Source organism: Pogona vitticeps, chromosome 1, assembly GCF_051106095.1.
Source record: "Pogona vitticeps strain Pit_001003342236 chromosome 1, PviZW2.1, whole genome shotgun sequence".
Classification (NCBI taxonomy): domain Eukaryota; kingdom Metazoa; phylum Chordata; class Lepidosauria; order Squamata; family Agamidae; genus Pogona; species Pogona vitticeps.
This window is the reverse complement of record NC_135783.1, coordinates 11,493,705-11,516,729: the sequence shown is the minus strand read 5'-3', so window position 1 is coordinate 11,516,729 and position 23,025 is coordinate 11,493,705. Positions and strand designations below refer to the sequence as shown.

Here is a 23,025-nt window from a genome sequence, read left to right as displayed (position 1 = left end):
TCTGATGGGTGGGTAGGTGTGTGAACAGTCAAATGTGGCAAAGAACATTAAGCTAGACTATTGTCTAATAATAATAAGCAAGTGCCATTAAGTCAGTTCTGACTTTTATTACCCCTTTTTCAGGGTTTCCCAGGCAGAGAACACTCAGAAGTGATTTGCCATTCCCGTCTGGGGGCATCCTGGGACTAAGCTTGCCCAAGGTCACATGGGCTGACTCTTCTCCCTGGAAGCACAGTGGGGAATCATAGAATTGTGAAGAAGGAAGGGACCTATAAGGCCATCAAATCCAATCCCCTGCTCAATGCAGGAATACACATCAAAGCAGATCTGCCCGGTGGTTGTCTAAGTTTCTCTTGAACGCCTCCAGTATTGGAAGCACTCACCATCTCTCCAAGTTATTGGTTCCACTGTTGTACTGCTCTAACAGTTAGCAAGTTTTTCCTGATATTCAGCCGAAATCTGGTTCCTCGGCTAAAATACCTACCTCACTGAGCTATCCAGCCACCATTTTAAATAAATACCAGTCCAATTTAGTTTAACTTCATTAAAACCTTATTTTTTTGATGAGCTTCTTGTAAAAATATTACACCTGCTTTGTCTTTGTTTAATATACTTTAAGAAGGAAACAGTAGGCATAGTTCCAGATTGCAACACCCTTTATAGAACTTCAGCCTTTAAAAGAAATGCAGAACTGCAAATATATTGTGAAAATAATATTGATTAAACCTGCTGTCTCATAACACATCAATCTTCCCCAATTCTGAGACACCATAGCAACGGGGCAACTGTTATATTGTATAGATGTTTCCAGCCCCCCAACCCCCAAAACCATTCAGCTGCTTAGAAATCCATGCAACTTTGCTAAACCAAAACAAAGATGAAATTCACTTCAGAACTGAGAGTAGGAATTGTATAAATGGGTTCTGAAGCCACTGTATACTTTGTACCGACCCATTCCCCAAACAGCCGAAAAGCTCCTTCTATCTGACTGCAGTTTGTATGCTATTTTTAGTGTCTGTCTACCTCTTGGAAATGCATCATATGCCAAACTGACAAGATACACACATGCCACAGAAGCTGGTGAGCTGTCCTCCTGGGTTTTCTGACCTCAACTAAATGTTTGTGACAGAGGCTGTCATACTCATGGCATCTTCCTCCATCAATTCACTGCTTAATCTGGAGCTTCTAGATGACAGCCATATGGACTATGAATACATGCTATAGCAGCTCCATGTTATGTAAAGCAACATTAGACCTATGCAGATAGGTTTATATATATATATTAATTGTATTTTAATTGTTCTAAATTGTATTGTATTTTAATTGTTGTAAGCCGCCCAGAGACCTTTGGGTAGTGTGGGCGGCATATAAATAAAATAAATAAAATAAATAAATAAATTAAATAAATAAGTATTTCCAATGAAGCAACTTTCAAGATACAAGTAGTCCTATTCATTTCTTCTTGATCACAGTTAGGAATGTAACCAAAACTCATTTATGTGTAAAACAACTGAAGTGTGTTGCAGTTTCTACATTTTAAACTTCTTATACTGTAACACAGAAAGATGATGTACCATCTTCAGGACTCCTATACTGTTATCAACTGACAGCAACAGGCATTTCTATTTTAGTCACTGATTAGCATTTCACCTTAATATAACAGTATGTCAGCCTTGTTATTAAGCCCCCCTCATTGCAAAAGTAATAGTCTTTATTTATTTATTTATTTATTTATTTATTTATTTATTTATTTATTTATTTATTTATTTATTTATTTAAATTTAATTTATACCCTGCCCATCTAGACTGAAGTCTACTCTGGGCGGCTAAATGTTTAACTTGCCTGCTTCTTACTCAAAGGATGAGCCACTACTGTTTAAAAATCTAGAATAGCAATGCATTGGCAAAGGAGAGATGGAGTGCTCTGTTTCGTTTTGCCATTCGATGTGCTTTGGCCAAGTTTCATTTCCTTCACAGTCAGTAGAGAAAACAAGAGAGCTGACAAAGGAGAAACAGAATGCATTGGGCCTCCATTGCCAGGCTGCTTGCTCACTTGGAGGACATTTCTGACACTTGCCCATGTGGATTCAGCAACCATGGAAATCATTAAAAACAAGGCTGAACTTTATGACAGAAACCACGTTCACTTTTTCCAGTGCTTTATAGTCTTATTGTGGTGTTAAAATAACAAGCAATATTAGAAGCTCAAGAAGAACAAAGTCCTAGGTCAAGGCTGTTCTGAAATTCCCTTCTGTGGATATTCAAGTCCCATAACCCAAGTCTCTGAAGCATCAAATGATGCCACCTAATCACCACATAAAAAGCCAACACGGGCAGGCAATGTTTCAAAGAAGGGGATAAATAAACCAACCGCAAAACCCAGTGAAAGCAATAGACTGTACTTTTTTTTATCCAAAAACAAATTTATCTGTAAGTTGCAACAATGCTTTTTGGCAACAATGTCTCCATTTGTTAACATTGCAAACTGACCTTTAAACAAACTCCTCCACTCACTGGTTAATTATTATTGCAGCCACCAAAACAACCTCCACAAAGGGAGCCCAATATAACAACTCCTATTCTCTCTGGCTGAATGGTTACTACAAATGAGGATAATTTTCAAAACATCAAGCAGACGTCAGAGAAGATCCAAAGTCACACAACACCTAAGCCGAACTAGTTTTTTTTTTTTTTTTTTACAAACATTTTGTCTGTCTAAGCATGCTTCTGCAGATGAATGAAGTGATCGTGCATGAAGAGATCAGTGTTAGGCTTCTGTTTCTCAATTAACAATCTACCATGGTTGCCTCTGAAACACTGACAAGCTTCAAGGCCAGCTTACAACATGTCACGGGCACTGGGAGGACTGTTTAAAAAAAGAAAGAAAGCTAAAAATCATTTTGTAGGTGTGCATAACACCTTTCATTTCTGAAGCAGCTATTTGGAATTCAGCCACAAAAGAAATAAAAGGAGGATCCTGCATGGGCTTCTATATATGTTTCTTTCCGCCTACTGCTGCTCACAATGATGTCAATCAGAAAACAGATCTGCCAAACATTTCATCATTCATGATCTTCCACTTTCAGCTTGGAGGCAGAAGGAAACCTCAAAAAGCACACCAATTTCATGTTGCCACAGCAGCAACAACAAGAATCAAAATAAAGAAGGAAACTGTTTCCAAAACACAGTTGTTGGCAAGTATTGAAAATATCTTCCATGTGTTCTGCTCTTGGAAGACAAGTGGGTGGTGGAAGGAACTGGGGAGGGGAGCATGCCAAGGAAAAGCTCCAAGCCTAATTTTGTAACATTTATAGTTCATTTACTATGCATTTAGATGTTTATCCCAGTCAATGTCACAGAAACCGTGTCTTCAGTAGGACTAAAACCAAGCTATGAGTTACAGATCAAGCACAGAACCATTTCAGATATGAACAATCCTGCTTCTTCATCCTAGTTAAAGCTCAAACCCAAGACCAATGTAGCCTCCACTCAAAAAACTCAAACAGAAGGGTCTTGCAATAGGGTGGATTTGATTTAAACGAAACTTTTAAATCACGATCTAAATACTTTAAATTGGATTTTTTTTTCATGGTTTAAATTTAAAAAATGGATTTAAATATTATGGATTTAAATTGTGATTTAGATTGATTTTTTAAAAAAACACACATTGATTTTTATTCACTCTGCCTGTGAGCAACATTGCTAGTGGAAATTGCTCATACTTGGGCAAAGAAAGACATGACAGCCATCACGACACAAATTACACTTTCCTGTAGGAGAGACTTGGGTCACAAGCAATCTGGCCAAGAGGGAACTGGGGCAGTCCCAGTGGCCAGAGCAGAACAGGGAGGAAACAGTCAACCTTGCTAATTTTGGAATTCAAATGTAGATTTAATAAAGAGCATTTTATACCATGCTTAGAAGGCAAATTAAACCAGGGCAGGTGCTCACACATTGTACTGCAGATTACCCATTCCTACAAGGTAGCAGGTCACTATGTTCTATACCAGGGTCCCCAACCCCCAGTCCGCAGACCGGTCCCGGTCCGTGCCAGGAATGGGCAGCGGAGACAAATCTTCTCCCCTCCGCATGTGCAGATGCACGCAAGACCCCTCTCACACATGCACGGCCCTTCCCAATCAGACAATCCCTCCCATTTCTCCCACTCACACACGGCCCCTCCCACACACACACGACCAGGCCCCCTGCCCCTCTCACACCCACACGGCCCTGCCTGCAGCCCCTCCCACTCATGCATGACCCCACCCACAGCCCCTCCCACTCATGCATGACCCCACTCACAGCCCCTCCCACTCATGCACAGACGCCCCCTGCCCCCCCGCATGCTAAACTGGTCCGTGGAGGCAAAGAGGTTGGGGACCACACTAATTACTGCACTGAACATTCATACACTGTAGTAGCCTGATCACACCACTAGAGTGACTTGTGTGAGGAATGAATAGTCTGAATTAAAAGGAAAATGAGGTATTTATACCAATGGCGTTGGCAAGAAGTGTTCCTGGTTGCTACCACCACTGCAATATTCAAGGCACAGCATATACCACTCAGGAGACAGAGGAAGCTGAATCTTGTCATTGATTCTAATCCCACCACCACAAGGTCCAACAAGTTATTTTGCTTTAGGGCAGAAGACTACATCCAGCCTGTGAGTGGTCCCAAACTGGCCCATAAAGGATTTCAGGGATGCCCTCTTTTCCACCAAAGACAGATCCCCTGTGGAATTCTTTCCCCAGTCTCTTTCAGCTGTAGATAACAGAAATTCCTCCAAAATATTCCGAATGGGGAGGCCAGCAGCATGTAAGAAATTTTTTTGTTGTTGTTTCATCTAAAATCAGAGATAACACCAGGAAGCTTCAGAGTGACTGAAGCGACCCAATGTGCTGAGTGGGCTTCTGGAGTGATCCTGCACCCACTGCCTGGATTTAAGGGCTGTAACCATGGCTCCCCAGCTGCAATGCCAGTTAGACTCAATCCTTCAACTAGGAAACTTCTAACATCATGAGAAAATACCTAGGGACATGACATAAAAGATGCGGCCAAGCCCCTGACATCATTTCCATACAATCCAGCACTCAAAGAGTTGCTTCTTCACCCTTGCTTTTGCAGAAGAGACAGAACTCAGAACTCACACTCAACAGATGAAACAGCTCCTGTGTCAATTCTCTGCCTCTCCAGGGACAGCCGAGAAAGGCTTCTGTTGGACATGCAGATCCCTGCCAATCAGTGAAGAGAATACCGAGCTAGGGGGAGGGTGCTCTGACTTGGCATAAGGAAGATTCCTATGTTCCTAAAACCCCTCTCACTCGGCCTCCCAGCACATAAAAGAAAACAGAATACCACTCAGCCTCCCACCACACGAGCAGAAGAATCTTGGGAACTGAAAAAGGACAGAGACACAAAGTGTAATGTCATCAGCAGAGTGAGAATATTTTCACACTCTTTCCACTAGTCATTCTGACTACTTCAAGTAACAAATGGAGCCCGGCTTTGATTTCCCATCTCCTCCCACTCCAGGGAAGTCTAACTGTATACATTCTTCAAATTCTCGCAGCAGTGTTATTATGTGTAACAGAAATACATTCAAAAGTAATCAGGGTACCTTCCACTGTTCTTAGCTTATGTCCCATGTTTGGTATGAGCTCAATTACTCTGCCATGTAGCGAGCAACACAGGGAACAATGATCATATGATCATGGTAAGACTGAGTCAAAACTCCATATTCTCACTGACTACTAACCAGATCAATTTCATGTTGATTTTAACACAAGTAATTGTGAAAAAAAAACAGAGATCGAGTTATATACAACTAACAAGGCAACTGCCTCAGAATACTTCTATATACTGCAATAAATGTGACAGAAAACTTTTTGTTACTGCCCAACACAATATTTAAAAAATATGCCACAACACTAATGTTGGGCTGGATGGACAACCGGGCTGATCTGACATAAGCAGCTCCTTATATTCATCTCTCTAGTTCTATGTCAGTTTAGTTTTTCATTTTAATCCAGTATCAAAATTTATAGGACTCTCCCCCACAATGAAGGGTACACACAGTGGGCATTAAATTTGTTTCTTATTATTTCACAGGTTTGGGGGTATGTATTAAAGGTTAAGCTTGTCAACTGCTTGGCATTATTTCTGATTTAGCCCCCGAGTCATATTACTGTATATTACTTTGCAGAGAATGCAACATAGTTGCATTCTTTCTTAAACAGAAGGTATAAAATGTTCAGAGAATGTGTTAAGAGTCCATACATTACTGTTTATAAGCACACCAAGAAGAATAACAGAAATACGATCACCATTTAAAGACACCTTTTGCTTTAACATCGCACACAGCAAACAACCTGAAACCTGGTGAAACTATTATTGTCTGTCAGGAGGTTAAGGCCACTACCACTTGCCATTCACATCACAGAGAACAGTCAGGACGCAGAACAACTGGTTTAGGAGGAATATGCCAGGGTTATGAAAGACCCATGGAATATACAACTGAGATGGAATAGCAAAGAATAAAACTAACCCATATCACTGGGAGAGGCAGCAAAATGAACAAACAAACAAAGCACAAAGGCATACAAAACACACAATACTGAATAAAATATATATTCCTGTTAAAATCCAGCTTATGTCTGGAATCTTCAAAAGGTAATCCAGTCAAGTGTCCAAGTTTACTTACCTGCAGCATACTGACAATCTCGACTTTGTTAAAGAAAATGAAAGAAGTGAGCGTAGAAAGAAAATTCTCTTCAAAAACAGATGGGGTTGGCAAGATGATGTCCTGAATATACTGTACCCTGTAAGTCTGATGAATCTTTTGCCTAAGTTCAGAGTCTGTTATAGGTATGACCTCTTTAAACTTTGCTGTTTTGGTCAAGAATTCCCTATGCCTTTTCGGCTGAGCTAATGCAGGGTCATACTCGAGGCATCCCACAACATCCATAATGCACTCATCTGAAAACATAACCTCAAAAAGAGTTGCTTTATTGAGGAATAAAATTCCTCGAATAATTTCATACAAATGATGTAAGCCTTCAGTATTTTCTAGGTTCTCACAAAGCTGGAAAAGCTGCAGCAATTTTTTAATGTAGCCTTCGTTTTCCAAAGCCAAGGCTAATTTTTCTCTACGAATGGGTGATGAAAGAACTGAGGTAACAAGGTCTGCAATCTCTTCAAGTTTGTTGAGTTCACAAGTAGGGAGATCAATTAAGTGACTTGTTTCAGGCATTTCCTCAAATCGTTCTTCTTCAGATTCATCAATGAGGTCCTGTGTGACTTCCACTGAAGGGTCTTTACCTTGTACCTAAAACAGAACACGAACAACTGCTGATTCACTGACAAACACACTGGTAACTGAGGGTGGCGACCAAAAAAGGGAAAAACCAATCACTTGATTACTAGGGATGGGGATTTGAATCGTGGTACTCGCTGTAAAGTCAGTGAATCACACCAGTGATTCGACTCGGACTCAACTTGTTTCCCCCCTCCTCCTCCTCAAAGACTCAGATCCGACTCACAACTCAAAACCCACTCACCCCTCCCTTTTTTCTGGGAAGAAAAAAGCCTGTAATTAATAGGGACTTCGCCTTGGGCCTTAGGACATGGTACCAAAACCTCAAAACTTGAGACTTGTACCAAAAACTCAGGACTCAAACCCAAAAACCTGTCAATATCTCTGTTGATTACCGTACACAAAAAATCCCAGTAACACTGATAAGATTCTCATATATTGTGAACTGACTGGAAATGCAGAAGGACCAATAATCTATGCCCAACTCTGGCTCTGCTGTCCTAACAAATTATACAGTCAAAGGAACTGTATCTGTATTCCTTATGATACATATGAGCAATTCTAAGCATGACACATTGACAAAGGGTTAACAATATTGTCTGTGTGTCAACCAAGTGTAACCATATTAGACAATCAAATGTTGGCTGTAATTACAGATGAAGGACTACACTATGCTTAAAAGTCATATTAAAGATGGTTCACATGTTGAATGTCTAAGTATATTTTAAAGCATTTAAATGTACAACTGTAACCCATGCACATCACAGCACGCTTTCAGGTGGACTTTACTTCCAAGATACTGTACTTGTGCCAATAAAGCCTGGACTGATTTAGGCTCTCTGGAATATGTACTTTTAATGCCAAAAATACATTTGCTGCAGTTTAAAAGGTAAAAGAGTGAAAAATCCTGATGCAGAACACTGTTCTCCATAGGAAAAACTTATTCCCAAATGAACAAACATATGCAACTATACAGTAAGTTAAGCCCCAATACCATGAAATTCTGCTCCTATGCTACATTTAAATACATAAAGATGCAGCTAATTGGACCAGTAGTACCTTACTTCTCAGGTTTGATTTTCTAAGGTAAATTAAAGTGTGGAAAGAATTTTTAAATATTGGCCTTACCTGGCAAATTTTTTCCCAGATCTCATCACAGCCAGCTTTTTCTTGAAAACTCAGGGCTAGATCATAATTCTCTGCTTCAGACCAAACAATCAAAGTATCCTATTTCAAAATGAAATACTATACTCATTATTTGATTCCATACACAATTATAATGGTGACACAACTGGGTTCAACATAAGGTTCACAAAACTGTCAGCAAAATGACTTCCATTGCTTCTGTTGATCTTGGTCTACGATATCCCCCAAACAGTTACATTTTAGAGGAACAGATATTTAGTTAGCAATATTAATTCTCCAGTTTAATGTATATTATTATAGACAGTGTACATGAATTTATACAGGGACACTAAACAAGCAACAATTTATAATATCTTGAAAATACACTTTATGTAGGAAAACAAAATTTTTGCAACATATACTGTCAACAATCTCTTTCCAGTGTAGCTGAAATGCAGCACTCATCATCAAACATTTAAAAACCAATCACGTATACTGGTGCCTCGACTTACGAACGCCCCTACTTATGATCATTTCAACTTACAAACATCTCCGGTCGCAAAATTTTGCTTCAACTTACGACCAGAGCTTCGACTTGAAACCAGAAAAAAATGTGTGTATGGCGGGGAAAGCGGGAAATTTGAACTGCTTTCAGTTAACGTTGGTCAGTGAAGAGGCTGCTTGTCTGTACCTCGTTTGCCCCAGTGGTTAGAGCGTGGATACAGAAAGAGACTTCAGACTGCCTAGTACTGTACTGTACATACTGTATTTTTTTTCCTTTTTTTTTGCTTTTTGGATTTTTTACTTTCTTTTTTAAAATAGGGAGACTACCTGTTCTGGGTGTGTGAGTACACTATTTACTATATAGGATTTTTGCAGTTTGTGTTTAGGCTAGGTGGGGGGTTATGTTTCTGTGCTCTGATGAGTTTTGCAGTGTGTATTTAAAATGTGAAAATTAGACTATAACATTAAATTAAAATTAAATGTGAAAATTAGACTGTAATTTTAAAATGTAAAATGTATTTATTTATTTTTGCATTCTGTGGCTCTGTGGCTCCTAAGGTTTGTGTACTGTGACCTCTCTTTTGTTTTAAAATGTGTGGGTTTAAAATATGACTCCGAAGTCTTTTTGTTTTAAAATCATGGTGTAAAATGGGGTTTAGACTCAAGTCTCTCCCCCCCTTGTCCTCTCTCTCTCTCTCTTTTTGTGCTGAGGGGGGTCTGTTAGCTGGAACAAGGTGTTGGTGGATAGCTTTAAAATTTGTTTGGTTTTAAATGGTGTTTGGTTTAAAATGTGTTTTGTTTTGATTCGACTTACAACCATTTCGACTTACGATCATCTTCTGGAACGGAATATGGTCGTAAGTTGAGGCACCACTGTACTGAGACGATAGCAAAATACAGAATTTCCAGTTATTTTTTTTTTGTTACACATGTCTGCCTAAAAGGCTAAAAAACTAGCTAAATAGTTAAAATTATACCCAACACATGTATTGTTGTTGTTTAGTCATTAAGTCGTGTTTAACTCTTCGTGACCCATGGACCAGAGCACGCAGGCCCTCCTGTCTTCCACTGCCTCCCGGAGTTTGGTCAAATTCATGTTGGTAGCTTTGTTGACACTGTCCAACCATCTCGTCCTCTGTTGTCCCCTTTTCCTCTTTCCCTCACACTTTCCCAACATCAGGGTCTTTTCCAGGTTTCCAGCCCCTTCAAGGATTGCTGCCTTGTTGTGGTGAAGGGGCTTAAGTAATTCAGAGATGCTATGCCGTGCAGGGACACCCAAGATGGACAGGTCATAGTGGAGAGTTCTGACTAAATGCGATCCACTTGGAGCAGGAACTGGCAAGCCACTCCAGTACCTTTGCCAAGAAAACTCCATGGACAGAAACTAGATGTCCATATAATTAATTTCACAAAAATGTTTTTTTATTCTTACAACTGCACAAGGGAGGTAGTTAATATTCCTGATAAACAATATGGAAAAAGGTAGGGAATGGCAAGACTCCCAACAGGAAAGAAAACCCAGATTTCCCATGACAAAATACCTTCTGTGATCCATAAGCAACTTTACAGCATCCTATTTGGGCACGGTTGTATTACAGTATGTAGGCTTTGGTCTAAAATACCATACCAAGGCCTCACAATGGACAAACTCCATGTGTTGCTCAGGAAAATATACTTGATGGAATAGGGAGGTCATCTCATCTATTGTTTTTTTTCACAGAAATCCAATTTGCAAAAATTGTTTATCAAGTTTGTTAGTACCTACTAAGTGCTGAAAGGCCGTCATAATATGTTATTCACTAGTTTCTGATGCATAATTCTTTTCAGTGCACACTGTGGTTACTTTTTGTAATACTACGAAGAGGCAGGATCTTGGCTACCTCGAAAAGGCATTTATCCAATCCTGCCAGAAGCACCTTAGTAGATGGATGAGCTAATAGTACAGTTCCAATTTGTATGTATAGATACACAGGTACATTATTTTCTTCTGATAATTTTGTTCATAGAATGTGGAAAAGGCCAGGAAGAGCTCGAATAGAAAGCTTTTCTCAGGCATCAAAGAACGTAGCACAGTACCTCTAAATAAACTTAATAAATAATGAATATTCTTAAGAAAAAAATGTCAGTCTAGAATAACAAATTCTAGTTACATTTTATAAAAGCAGATTTTTAAATGGTGGTATGATCAAATGGATGCTTACCATACATTAAAGGCTAAAATTAAGTGATTCCAACAACACAAGCAAAGTGCAGAGTACCTATGCTGTACTACATTACTGAGATTTCAAAGAAGAGGGACAGGTATATTTTAAATGAATTCATTGTAATTATTCCCTTGGGAAAAGCGATCTAACAGAAAAACAATCTTGCATATACTCAAACAGACCATGTGGAAAATCCATTGCTACTTTTACCCACTTAATCAATGAGGCTTGCAAAACCAAAGACTTATTGAAAATTCATTGATTCAAAAGGGCCACTACAGGTGCCAACAACTCAATTTAACCTTACATTGTTTTCTTAGATTTAATTTTTAAAAAAGCAAGCTACATTCAGATAAAATACTACTGCTGTTATTATTTCCAGTAATACAAACGTAAATTCATCTTTATAAATTTACTGTTTAAATAATTTCAGTTAATGTTTGAACTGGTAAGCTTTTTATACACCTATTTTATATCAATAATGTTTAACTATAGACTTACTTTCATCATTTGGTATCAATAATGCTTAACTACAAACTTAACTTCCACCAGTGCTTATGCATCAGTTCCATTTCTGATTGCTTGGGTTTATTTAGATGTTCAGACTCTTTCTCAAAATACTGCATAAAATAATAAAACATTCCCAATAGGCTTATTTTGATGCCTAACCATTTGGGGACACAGGGGTGGTTATACATTTGCCTCCTATTTTGAGAATCAACTCTACCTTCGGGACCTGCCCTTCATCACACTAGAAGGCTGGGAACTGACCTCCAAATGGACGAGTACACATAATAAAGGAGGGCTGCTGCTTTCCTTTTTTTTCACTAGAAATGCTCCTGTTATTTTAAAACAAGCAGAGTCAATTACAATATAGCACTCACACTAAATTCAGGATGTAAAACAGCTTCATATATGCTGTCCTAAAAATTCTAATGACGAAATTAGACACACTAAGAAAGGAGCACTGGTTCATTACCAAAAATAAACTATAAGCTAATTATTCTTGTTCAATGTACTCAGATGTCCAACACCCGAGTACAAATATACACACTTAATGCTGTAAAGAATAACAAGGAAATGCAACGTATGTATTTTTAAGTTTGTACTCAAGCCTTGCTATACACCTATGTATAGATAAGATTTACTTATTTGAGCCCTGATCCTCTATTCTGTTCCATGCAAGACACTCTTCTGTGCCAGCAGAGTTCAAATGAAGTCAGCATAATTCCTGAAAGGCACAGAAGCTGGCTCACTTTTTACGGATCCAACTGAAGACATGGTATTCATGTCGTGGTTTTACTCATGATGCTCAGAATACACCAATAAAATAAAGTGAGTTTTGCTAATCAATACGCCTTGTAAATAGAGATGGACATTCATATTTGTCTCCTGGGGAGACAAATAAGAGTATTGTCACCACAGATGGCCAAACTGACTGGATCCTACCCCCAGATTTCGACCATCCACTTACTGATGGCAGTGCAGCGCGCAAACATCATTGTCTGCAATGCACCAATTATGGAAGTAGCCCAGCTGGAGCTTCCCTGCCTCCTTATGCTGCTGACCAATCCAGCGAGGAGGCGGGATGGTGAGCCTCCTGGAAGACGAATACAAATGTCCCATCTCTACTTGTACATCTTTTGTCACCCAGTTTCTTTCCAAACTCTCCATGATATATATTCCATTGTCGCTACAAAATGATTGCTTTTGTTTTTTTGAAGGAGAACTGGTTTTCCTGAAATACCTACACTAAGCAATCTGAAAGACATCAGCTAAAATACTGTAATGGTTTTATGCCAGTGTAACTCAACTACCATAAATCTCAGTGGTAAACTGACACAAACTAAGATGTTAGCATAGACCATTGTTATTGTGTTACAAGTCACGTGACTTAGCACACATCAGGAAATGTCTATGGTAGCTTTTAAACATGCATCAATTTGCTACCAACTGCAATTTGCTGACTCTTAAATCAACAACAACAAAAGCACTACAGGCAAACAGAATAGGCTACTCCTGCATGGTATAATTTTTTTCATCTCTGCACTGTTTGGTCTTCAGAATGTTAATGGCTGAAGAAAGGATTCAACTCCTGTTCTTACAGGGCCACTTCTCACTGAAGTGAAGATTATTATGACAACTCAAGAAATTAACTCTGTGCTTGGGTTTGGCCTCACCTCCCTGGCTTTATGCATCATAGCCCATAAAGAATGAAAAGACCATTAGAACTGACTGCATGGCCTCCTTGTTTTGAAGTCTGATGCCTGACTACATGGAAATAATTCAGTTTTTACTTTACTTAACAAAGCAGGTTAAAGAAGCCAGGAAACATGATGTAAAGTCAGCATATGGTGTACCTTCTATGAAGCAATTATCAATAAGGGTTTGCAAGGAATTACACAAATTCAAAGGAGGGAATGACTGTGCGCTGTTTTTCATGACCCAAAATTGGTTTACTAAAGTCAGTTTGTCACAAACTGTCCCAGTGACGATTCCAACACTACAGAGGTCAGACAGAGAGATCTGTGGCATGTATCTTGTTCTACATTTATGTGCATTAACTGCTTGCACTATTGCAATGATGTGACAAGGTTTGAATCATGCAACTGGGTCACATATTCAGGCACATAACCTGCAACTCCTCAGATCTGTCATAAGAACGTCTATGAACACTGCATCTATGATCAAGTTAACTACACATTCCTCATCTGAACATGTATACAAAAGACTGCCTAGAGTGGTCATTCGACTAGACAGGCAAGGTATAAATAAATAAATAAATAAACAAATAAATAAATAAAGGAATGAATTAAGGGTTTCAATTAGCAGCTATCTATCATGCAAAAAGAACCTTAAGACAAATGGCCATCATAACAACATTTTCTAAATACCATGAATCCAGTAAGAGTTCAATGAATATATGGAAACGATAGGGGTGCAAAACAATAATTACCAGAAAGGAAATTAAAAGATAAATATTATCAGAAACTGTGATCCACCAAACCAGATGTAGACTGTTACTCATGTATTGCAGCCTGTTATGGACTCACCAGTCCCTAATTCTGTAGTTGCAGACAAGCAACAGAATCTAATGTTTTCACAAACTCCAAGTGAGCTGCAATAAAAGACTGGAGACCTCAGTCTAATCTGGATGGTCATACATGGGGCAGGGCAGTATTAAGTAAACTACAGATACATTACAACATAAATGACACCTTTCTGGTTAAAATGAAACATACTAATATGAATAGAACTGGATACAATGACAAACTATTTTATCCCTTTATCTCGGAAATCTAATGTTGAGATATATGTATACATATTCTTCTGCTGTTATTTCTCTTGGCCAGTGTTATCTAAGATGTATCCACCAAAGACCAGTTACTTCTCAGTAGAAGGTAAACCAATGCTAGACCTCATCCAACAGAGATTAATTCTGCTGATTATCAAATTAAGAGAACAAGATCTTGCCTACGCTGAACACACACACATGCACTTCTTGACTTATATCAAAATCTATTCTACTTTGACATTAAAGTATCACTAACCCATATTTGACAGGTCTTAACATGCCTCAAAATGAGAGCTGAATGTGGTTTTTGTGACTTTTGTGAAAAGTGGGTGGAGGGAGAGTCGTACTACAGAAGGACAGTTAAAATATACACACAAAAAGCACATGCCTGCTGTTTTTGATATGCAGTGTTTGGATTTATCTTCGATTCCAACAACAACGAGCCTGAAAAGATGAGAAAAATTAGTTAGGAATCTAAGCAAAATAAATTCTCTCAATCTCTTTCGTAAAAATCAGGCATGCCCCATGTCTTTTAAAAACAGTATCTGGTTCAAAACCTCATGTTCCATTCAGGAAGTTTCATACAAATAAAACTAAATGCAGTTGAGATTTTAAAAACTACACCTACTTTTATAAGCTAGTTAAGAAGCCTGATGTTTGGAGGACAACTAAAACAAAACAATGGTGTGCCATACAAGCATAAATATCCATAGGAATATAACTGGTCAACTATTTTAAAAAATTGATTGAATTTACCCACCTAAGATTATGTTCCTATCTTCTTGTAGTAGCTAACATACATTTCTTCTGAGCTATATTCAGAACATTAAACTCAATAACCCTAAAACTCTGTACTATGTGTCTAAGCAATCGTGTATCATGGCAACCACTCTTCAGTAATCTTTTCCAGCTCTTGCAAGGTTTATTTAGCACATTAACACCTGTTCATTAGCAACACTGCCAATATATTTTTTTCTGCTATAAGCTGCTTTCCTCATCTTTAAAGAAATAAAAGTTGTTACAGTAAGACTTCAAACCTTCCTTTTAAAAACCTGTATAAAGAACCATGCTGTTGTCTTCTAAAACAAACCCCCAGTCTATCAGACTACAATACACAACACATACATGCAGTTAGACTATATAGATGAAAATAAAACTAACAGTATCTTGTACCTAGGACTAAGACATTAAGAATTTATACACAAAACTTTATAAGTCAATACTCTATGTATTCAAACAGACATCAGAATAGGGGACTTGGTAGTCTAGGAGCAATGTGAGTATTCCTTCATAGTACGCTCTTGTTTCTTATGAGAAAAATTAACAAACTGCTGTAGTGCAAAGCACAACATATATGCTGGACTTTAAGGTGCCACAAGATTCATTGCTTTTGCAGGCTAAACAAGGGTTGCATTCTGGAATTAAGAAAGTGTTTAGTTATGTGCAGGGAAACAAGACAATGTGCAGAAATAAACTGGTCATTTGAGGAGGCCAACGAACTGAAAGAAATATGAATCAACTTCGGAATGCCTTTGAACAGGTCATCTCCTTGGGACGAACTTCGGAGGAAGGCTTTTTGTAAATGCAGGGATCAAAGAGGAATTCTGAAAAGAAATTCATGCCTGGACAGGGTGGAAATGGAAGGACTAACAGTATCTAGTACAAAGAGCTCTGCAGGGGTAAAAATAAAGTATAACATTACGACAGGATTATAAACAGCCGCTGGTATGGTCCTCTATGGTGACTAAGGATCTCCTGCAGGTAACTAAAGTGCAGCCACTTTTGAATAGGTAAGCCTTCTTCTTTTTAATGACTTTAATTCCTTTCCTTTCATGCCAGGCACACTGATCAAGATTCGGATAGCTGGGGTTAGGAATGCCTTTCTTCTAGCTTTTGAAGAAAAATCAAGGCACGCTCTCTCTCTCTCTCTCTCTACAGGGATCCCTCGTGAGACAAGGCGATTTATACAAGGCAAAAACTGGTCCGAAAGAGCTCATCAACACTGAGCTTTTGGGGACCCTATGTGTGTGTGTGTGTGTGCGTGTGCAGAGGCAGTAGACTCCGTGAGCCTTGCGAGGTGGAAGTGAGATGAGTTTGGGGGGGGGGCGAAGAGGAAGAAAGGAAAAACACCAGTTAACTCTGCCTTGGGCAGGAATAAAAGAGAGGCGGGAAGAGGTGCGCAAATGCTCCAGCTACCTGGAGAGCCCCCTCCCCCCCCGTTTTGGAAACCCTTTTCCGAAGCCACAGAGAGGATAGAGGAGGGCAACTGGGGTCCCCGTTTGCCATGGGGGGGGGAAGGGAAGGTAGGGGTGTGTGTGTGAGCGCGCGTGTGCTTATGTGTGTGTGTGTACGTGGACTCACGGGCTTGAGGAGCTTCCCACCCCCTCCTCCCCGGTCTCTATTGTCCCAGGCAGCCCAACCGCCACGGCCCCGCCGCCTCCTCCTCCTCCTTCCTCCTCCTCACCATCCGACTCGGCCCGGACGAGCAGCGACATCCCTTTGTGCCGCTCCACGTAGGTGGACGAAACGTGCCCGGTGCCCCGGTCGTCCCATTGCCGCTCCTCGTTGAGCGTGTAGACCTTCACCCGCCGCCGGGTATCCGACATGGTGGCGGCGGCACTGGTGGGGAGCCCGGTCCAGCCGGTGGGGAAGGGAGGGACGAGGGCGTCGCTCAGGAGGCCTTTAACTCGCTGCTTCTCATGGCGCCCGGGCCCGCCGCCTTTCTTCCGCCTCAGCGAAACCCCGACCAAACAGCCTCAGCAGCAACTCCTACTATCACCGCCACCACCGCCGCCGCCGCGGCGCGGCCGCCATCTTGTAATCCGACGCTTGTCCCGTCCCTGCCTTTCTCTTCCTCTCAGAACGAGGGAAGGAGGGGGGGGCGGAAGGCCTGCGCACGGGCTCCACTAGCAGGGGCTACGGCGGCCGAGAAGGGAAAAAGAACAGAAAGCGAGGGCCGTCACAAACCTGAAGAACAGAAGGGGAGGGGGGGAGAAGAGCAAGGGCTGCGCCTGCGCATCACGCCTCCTCATGCGAAAGGCGGGAAGAGCGCCTTGCCTTTCCCTTTGGCTGTGCGCGCGGCTACCCGCGTTGCCGTGGCAACGCAGCTTCAGGGGAAGGAGGGTAGACGCGCTTCTGACACCCTGCACGCCCTACATAATTGAAATAAGAATATTTACAGGGTTTTCATTTGCAAAAAAAAAAAAAAAAAAAAGAAAGAAAAGAAAAAAGAAAAAGAAAAAGAAAGAAAGAAAAAAAGTTGCTTTATTAGATTAGACATGTTGGGCTCGCCAGAGCATAGGCCTTCCTCAGAGGCCAAGCTGGCCTCATCGGGCGTCTCTTCGCCACTGTTCTATGGTGAGGAGTCTTCTGCACTCCCTCAGCAGTTGGAGTGCTGGGCTTCGAGCCAGCAGTGGTTTCTTGCAGGGAGCAGGAACCTGTGTAGGGCCTGCTGGTGACCAGCGGTGCTTCTTTCTTCAGAATGTTCCCTCAAGGAAGAGGCTGGGAGGAGAGAAAACGACAGGTTACCTACCTGTCACTGTTGTTTCTTGAGGGGTCATATGTGGAGTCACACTGATGGGGAACCTGCACATGCGCAGTCTGTCTGGAGCACTCCCAAGTGGAGTGGTTCATTGTTTGCACATGTGCAACCATATGCACATTCATTTTTTTGCACATATGCAACACGGAGACCTTTGTTCCCATGCACCAAAGTTAGATGAAGCACCGCATGGAGGTTTGGGTTTGTAGTGTGACTCAACAAATGATCACTTGAAGAACCACAGTTGCAGGTAGGCAACCTGTCGTTCTCCTTTGTGGTCTTTGCAGATCACATGGATGGGAGATTGTAGGCTGACATAGGCAACCTTGCAAATGTCGTGAAATGGAGCTCCGTATAAGGTTGCAACAGCAGTGGCCAGTGGCTTTCTAGATTCTAGAAGGACCTCTAACAGTTGAGGAGGGGACACCTTCGCAATCCTGTAGACAAGGTGAATTGTCAGTGGGTGGCTCTCTGGGAGGAGACTGGTACAGTATTTCTTGCTTTTGACTGCCATCACAGAGAAAAAGGTGTGATGGTGGGGTACAGGAGAGGTAGGAGCGGGATGGATAAAAATCAACAATTTTTAAATCACAATTTAAATGGAAAAAAACCACACCTTTTTAAAAATTAAAAATGGTCAAAAATCCAATTTTTAAAATTTAAATAGCAATTTAAATCAAATCCACCCCAAAGGCTACTGCTCTCCTCACGTCCAAAGTGTGAATTGTTCCAAGGAAAAATAAGGATTTTTTTGGGGGGGGAAAGGGTAGAAGGTGGAAAGATACAGTTTTAGGCAGAAAAGAAATATCCTGGTGAAGGATAATCTTGCCTTTGTGGTAAGTCAAGTAAGGAGAGTCAGAACGCAACACACAGAGTTCCAAGTCACACCTGGCTGAAGTCACAGCAACCAAAAAAGCTGTCCTCCAGGTAAGTAAGCGAATAAGCCAGGTAGTCAGAGGTTCAAATGGTGGGTACATGAGTCCTAACCACACTGGTGTGGGTTGGGAAACCCATGGAAGGAGATTTCTGAAGCCTTTAAGGAACGTTTGCAAACTGGTTCTACAAAGAGAGCATCGTCTTGAGCAGACTGCAATGCAGACATTGCCAAGAGGTAAACTTTTATGGTCGAGGAAGACAAGCCTTTCTTCTTAAGCAAGAAAATAAATTTTATGATCTCTGAAGTATGACATATTCAAGACGAAAACTCTTGGCTACTATGGTGTGATGAGAGCGACTTATGCTGCCTAGACCCTAAGCTTGGCTACTTTCTTGAAGATGAGTGGGAACAGTAGAAACGTAGTAGACGCAGTGGAGGCAAACCTTTTTCCGCTCGAGTGCCCAAAATGAGGGGGTGGGGAAGAAAACAGTGGCTGCTGTGCCGCCCGGAAGACCAGAACCGGAACAGGAAGTGGCAGTTTCAGGGGGAATCATGGGGACGGACAGGAAGTTAAAGGGTGAATCATGGGGATGAACAGGAAGTTAAAGGACCCAGAACAGGAAGAGAAAGGGGAATCCCAGCTGCAGCCAAACAAAAGATTTGTTTCCACAAGGGTGGGTGAGTGGGCCACTCACTCGCGTGCCAGAAGAAAGGGGTTCGCATGCCAGATGTGGCATGTGTGCCATAGGTTCACCATCACTGGCTTGTGGTCTGGTCAACCATGAAGGAATCACCATTGAACTGGGGCCAACATCTACTCTGCTGGAGTTTGAGTGTTTCATATTTTCTGCATTGGTGAATACATCTTTGATGTGCAAACCAAACTGCTCCACAATATTGGCAAAGAGCTCTTGGTTGAATTGCCATTCGTGACTGGTGATGGCACCCTGCTTAGGGTTTCCATAGAGTATTGGCAGAGCCAGCAAGGAAAATTGAGATGGGGAAGACAGAATTGGTGATCCACCACATCTAGAGCTGAAGAGTGAGGCAGAGTAGGAGGGACAAACATGTGCCACCCTGCTTGTTTAGATAATGTATAGCACTCATGTTGGTCACTACTTGGACTGTTTGACGTCAGATAAGCAGGCATAATGTCCAATACTTTGCTGTATCAGTGCCCGAGCCAACTCTCCATATGCCTAACATCACATTTTTTACTCCCCTCTTCACCAAAAATATGGGAATTGTGCTAAGAATTCTAGTAAAAAACCCATCCCCCAACAAAGACAGAGAGTTGTCCAGAGAGACAAAACATAAGGACAATAAGAAAATCCTTAATTCAGACTTCAACATATCAGTTTTCCAACATCCTGAAATGGTATAAACATTCATGTATTTTTATTTTTAAAAAATATTTTAAACCCCCCACCCAATCTCCTTAAACGTGGTGACACTGTGAGTTAAACCGCAGAAGCCTCTGTGGTGCAAGGTCAGAAGACCAGCAGTTGTAAGATCGAATCCACACAACGGAGTAAGCTCCTGTCGCTTGTCCCAGCTCCTGCCAACCTAGCAGTTCGAAAGCATGTAAAAATGCAAGTAGATAAATAGGTACGACCATGGTGGGAAGGTAACAGCGTTCCGTGTTTAGTTGCGTTGGCCACGTGACCACAGAAACTATCTTCAAACAAACGCTGGCTCTATGGCTTGGAAACAGGGATGAGCACCGCACCTTAGAGTCGTACACAACTGGACTAAATGTCAAGGGAAAGCTTTACCGTTACCTATCAAAAAGTACCCAAGGCAACTTACATCATTAAAATACAGTATTTAAAGTTAACAATGTTGAGTATAAAAATACAAAAAGGATCAAATACCATACTAAAAAACTTAACGCCAAAACACATTCAAACCAGCTTAATTTACATATTGTGTGCTATCAAATCACTTATGACTTATAGCAACCTTAAGAATTTTTGTTCTCCAAAACCTATCATTCACAATTTGCTCACTCTTCCAAGAAGGCCATCACTTCCTTTATCAGAACAATCCATGTAAGGTCTTCCTCCTTCCCTACTGCCTTCACATTTCCCAGGATTGTCTTTTCCAATGATTCATTGTCCAAGGCATGGTAAGTTCAGTTTAGTCATTTTAGGTTCAAGTACAAATTTAGGCTTGATTTGATCTAGAACTAGCATATTTGTTTATAGTCAGGAAGCAGGAGCAATTTGCTTCCACATCAGTCTGCTTGGGTACGGCCCCACTGGGTAAGCAGAATATTTATGAACAAATCTGATTAAGTTCCAATTTCCTACAACTGCAGTTTAAGTACTCTAGGAGTTTCATGGTTCATGATTTTCTCAATATTCTTGTTTTCCTTATCACTGTGTATATGTCCATGCTGAAGTGTTAGTTTGCTAGGAAATAGATCCAGTAAGGCAGGGGTCCCCAGATGTTCTTAGACTACCACTCCCAGAAGCCTTCACCACTGGCTGTGCTGGCCAGGATTTCTGGGAATTGTAGTTCAAGAACATGTGGGTGACCTAAGGTTGGGCACCACAGCAGTAAGGCATCGAGTTAGTTACTTTGTGACCGGAATGTTATTTTACATTGACCTTGCCTTCCCTCTGATGACTTTGATGGAGACAGCTAGCTGATTGTTGTTCAGTGATTTTTACTGTATGGCTGCTCAAACCTCATTTTGTTAAAGAACAATGTACATTTTTCAGGGTTGCATTTTTTACACTCCTCTTAGTTATTTTAGCATTCTATACATAACAACATTTCCAACCCTGACTCCACTTCTACATCCATATGAAGAAACTGGGAACACCAGAGTGTGAATGGTCTTGGCCTAAAGTATCATACCATATTTAAGCTATGCTTTAAGCAGGTTGTTAAAGACTAATTACATGCTAAGCAATATAGGAGTTAAATTCACTCCAGCACTTTTACTGTTCTCCAAAATGCTCAGCACAAAGTTCCATAATGAAGAAGGGCGGACTTCCGTCAGATGAGGAAAGTAGTTAGAAAGAAGTTGAAAGGGAAGATAAAAAGAAACCAATCTCTCCAGAGTGCATGGAGCCTGTTTAAAGCAACAGTAGTAGAAGCTCAGCGGAAGTGTATACCGCAAACAAAGAAGGGCTCAACTAAGAGGGTGCCGGCATGGTTATTGAGCCAAGTTAGAGAAGCTTTGAAGGGGAAGGAGGGGTCCTTCCATTAATGGAAATCCTTCCCAAATGAGGAAAATAAAAAGGAACACAAACTCTGGCAAAACTAATGTAAGAAGATGATACAGAAGGCAAAGAAGGACTTTGAGGAACATATGGCCAGCAATATAAAGGGGAATAATAAAACCTTCTTTAAATATGTTAGAAGCAGGAAACCTGCTAGAGAATCCATTGGCCCTCTGGATAGTGAAGGAGGGAAAGGGGAGGTAAAGGGTCTTGGAGACTGCAGAGAAATTAAATGAGTTCTTCAGATTCCGCTGCCCGAATGGCCCTCCTGACTAATGAATTAAATCAGATACAGGTTAAAAGAGAGAATGTTTTAGACCTAATTGATAAATTGAAGATCAATAAGTCAACGGACCCAGGTGGCATCCACCTAAGGGTTATTAAGGAACTGAAAAATGAAATTGCTGATCTCAACTAAAATATACAATTTATCCCTTAAAGTGGACACAGTGCCAGAGAACTGGAGGATAGCACATGTCATGCCAATCCTTAAAAAGGGAAGAAAGGGGGACCCAGGAAACTACAGGCCGGTTAGCCTAACGTCTGTTCCAGTGAAGATGGTGGAAAGCCTCATCCAAGATAAAAGCTTAAAACACACAGAAGAACAAGCCTTGCTGAGGGATAATCAGCATGGCTTCTGTATGTCTTGCTTCATAAAATTATTAGAATTCTTTAAAAAGGTCAGCAAGCATGTGGATGCGAGCGAACCAGTGGATATTGTCTATCTGGATTTTCAGAAGGCGTTTGATGCGGTCCCTCACCAAAGGGTGCTGAGAAAATTCCACAGTCAGGGGATAAGAGGGCCGGTCCTCGTATGGATTGAGAATTGGTTAAGAACCAGGAAGCAGAGAGTAGGTATCAAAGGGCAAATTTCTCAATGGAGAGGTGAAAAGCGGTGGTGCCCCAGGGATCTGTCCTGGGACCGGTGTTT

General features: G+C 40.9%; 1 protein-coding gene across 2 annotated transcripts in view; it reads right to left on the bottom strand.

Annotated features, from left to right (window-relative positions):
* The window catches only part of PPP4R3B (protein phosphatase 4 regulatory subunit 3B), a 42,236-nt gene extending 24,957 nt beyond the window's left edge, over positions 1–17,279 (bottom strand). For both annotated transcript variants that reach the window (XM_072987169.2, XM_072987178.2), the window contains exons 1-4: positions 16,908–17,279; positions 14,832–14,887; positions 8,444–8,542; positions 6,704–7,327 (exon numbers count right to left, since the gene is read on the bottom strand). In XM_072987169.2, the coding sequence (XP_072843270.2) occupies positions 6,704–7,327; positions 8,444–8,542; positions 14,832–14,887; positions 16,908–17,049 (921 nt within the window). In that variant the 5' untranslated portion in view covers positions 17,050–17,279. The remainder of the gene's footprint in view (positions 1–6,703; positions 7,328–8,443; positions 8,543–14,831; positions 14,888–16,907) is intronic.
* Between the last annotated feature and the right edge of the window lie 5,746 nt (positions 17,280–23,025).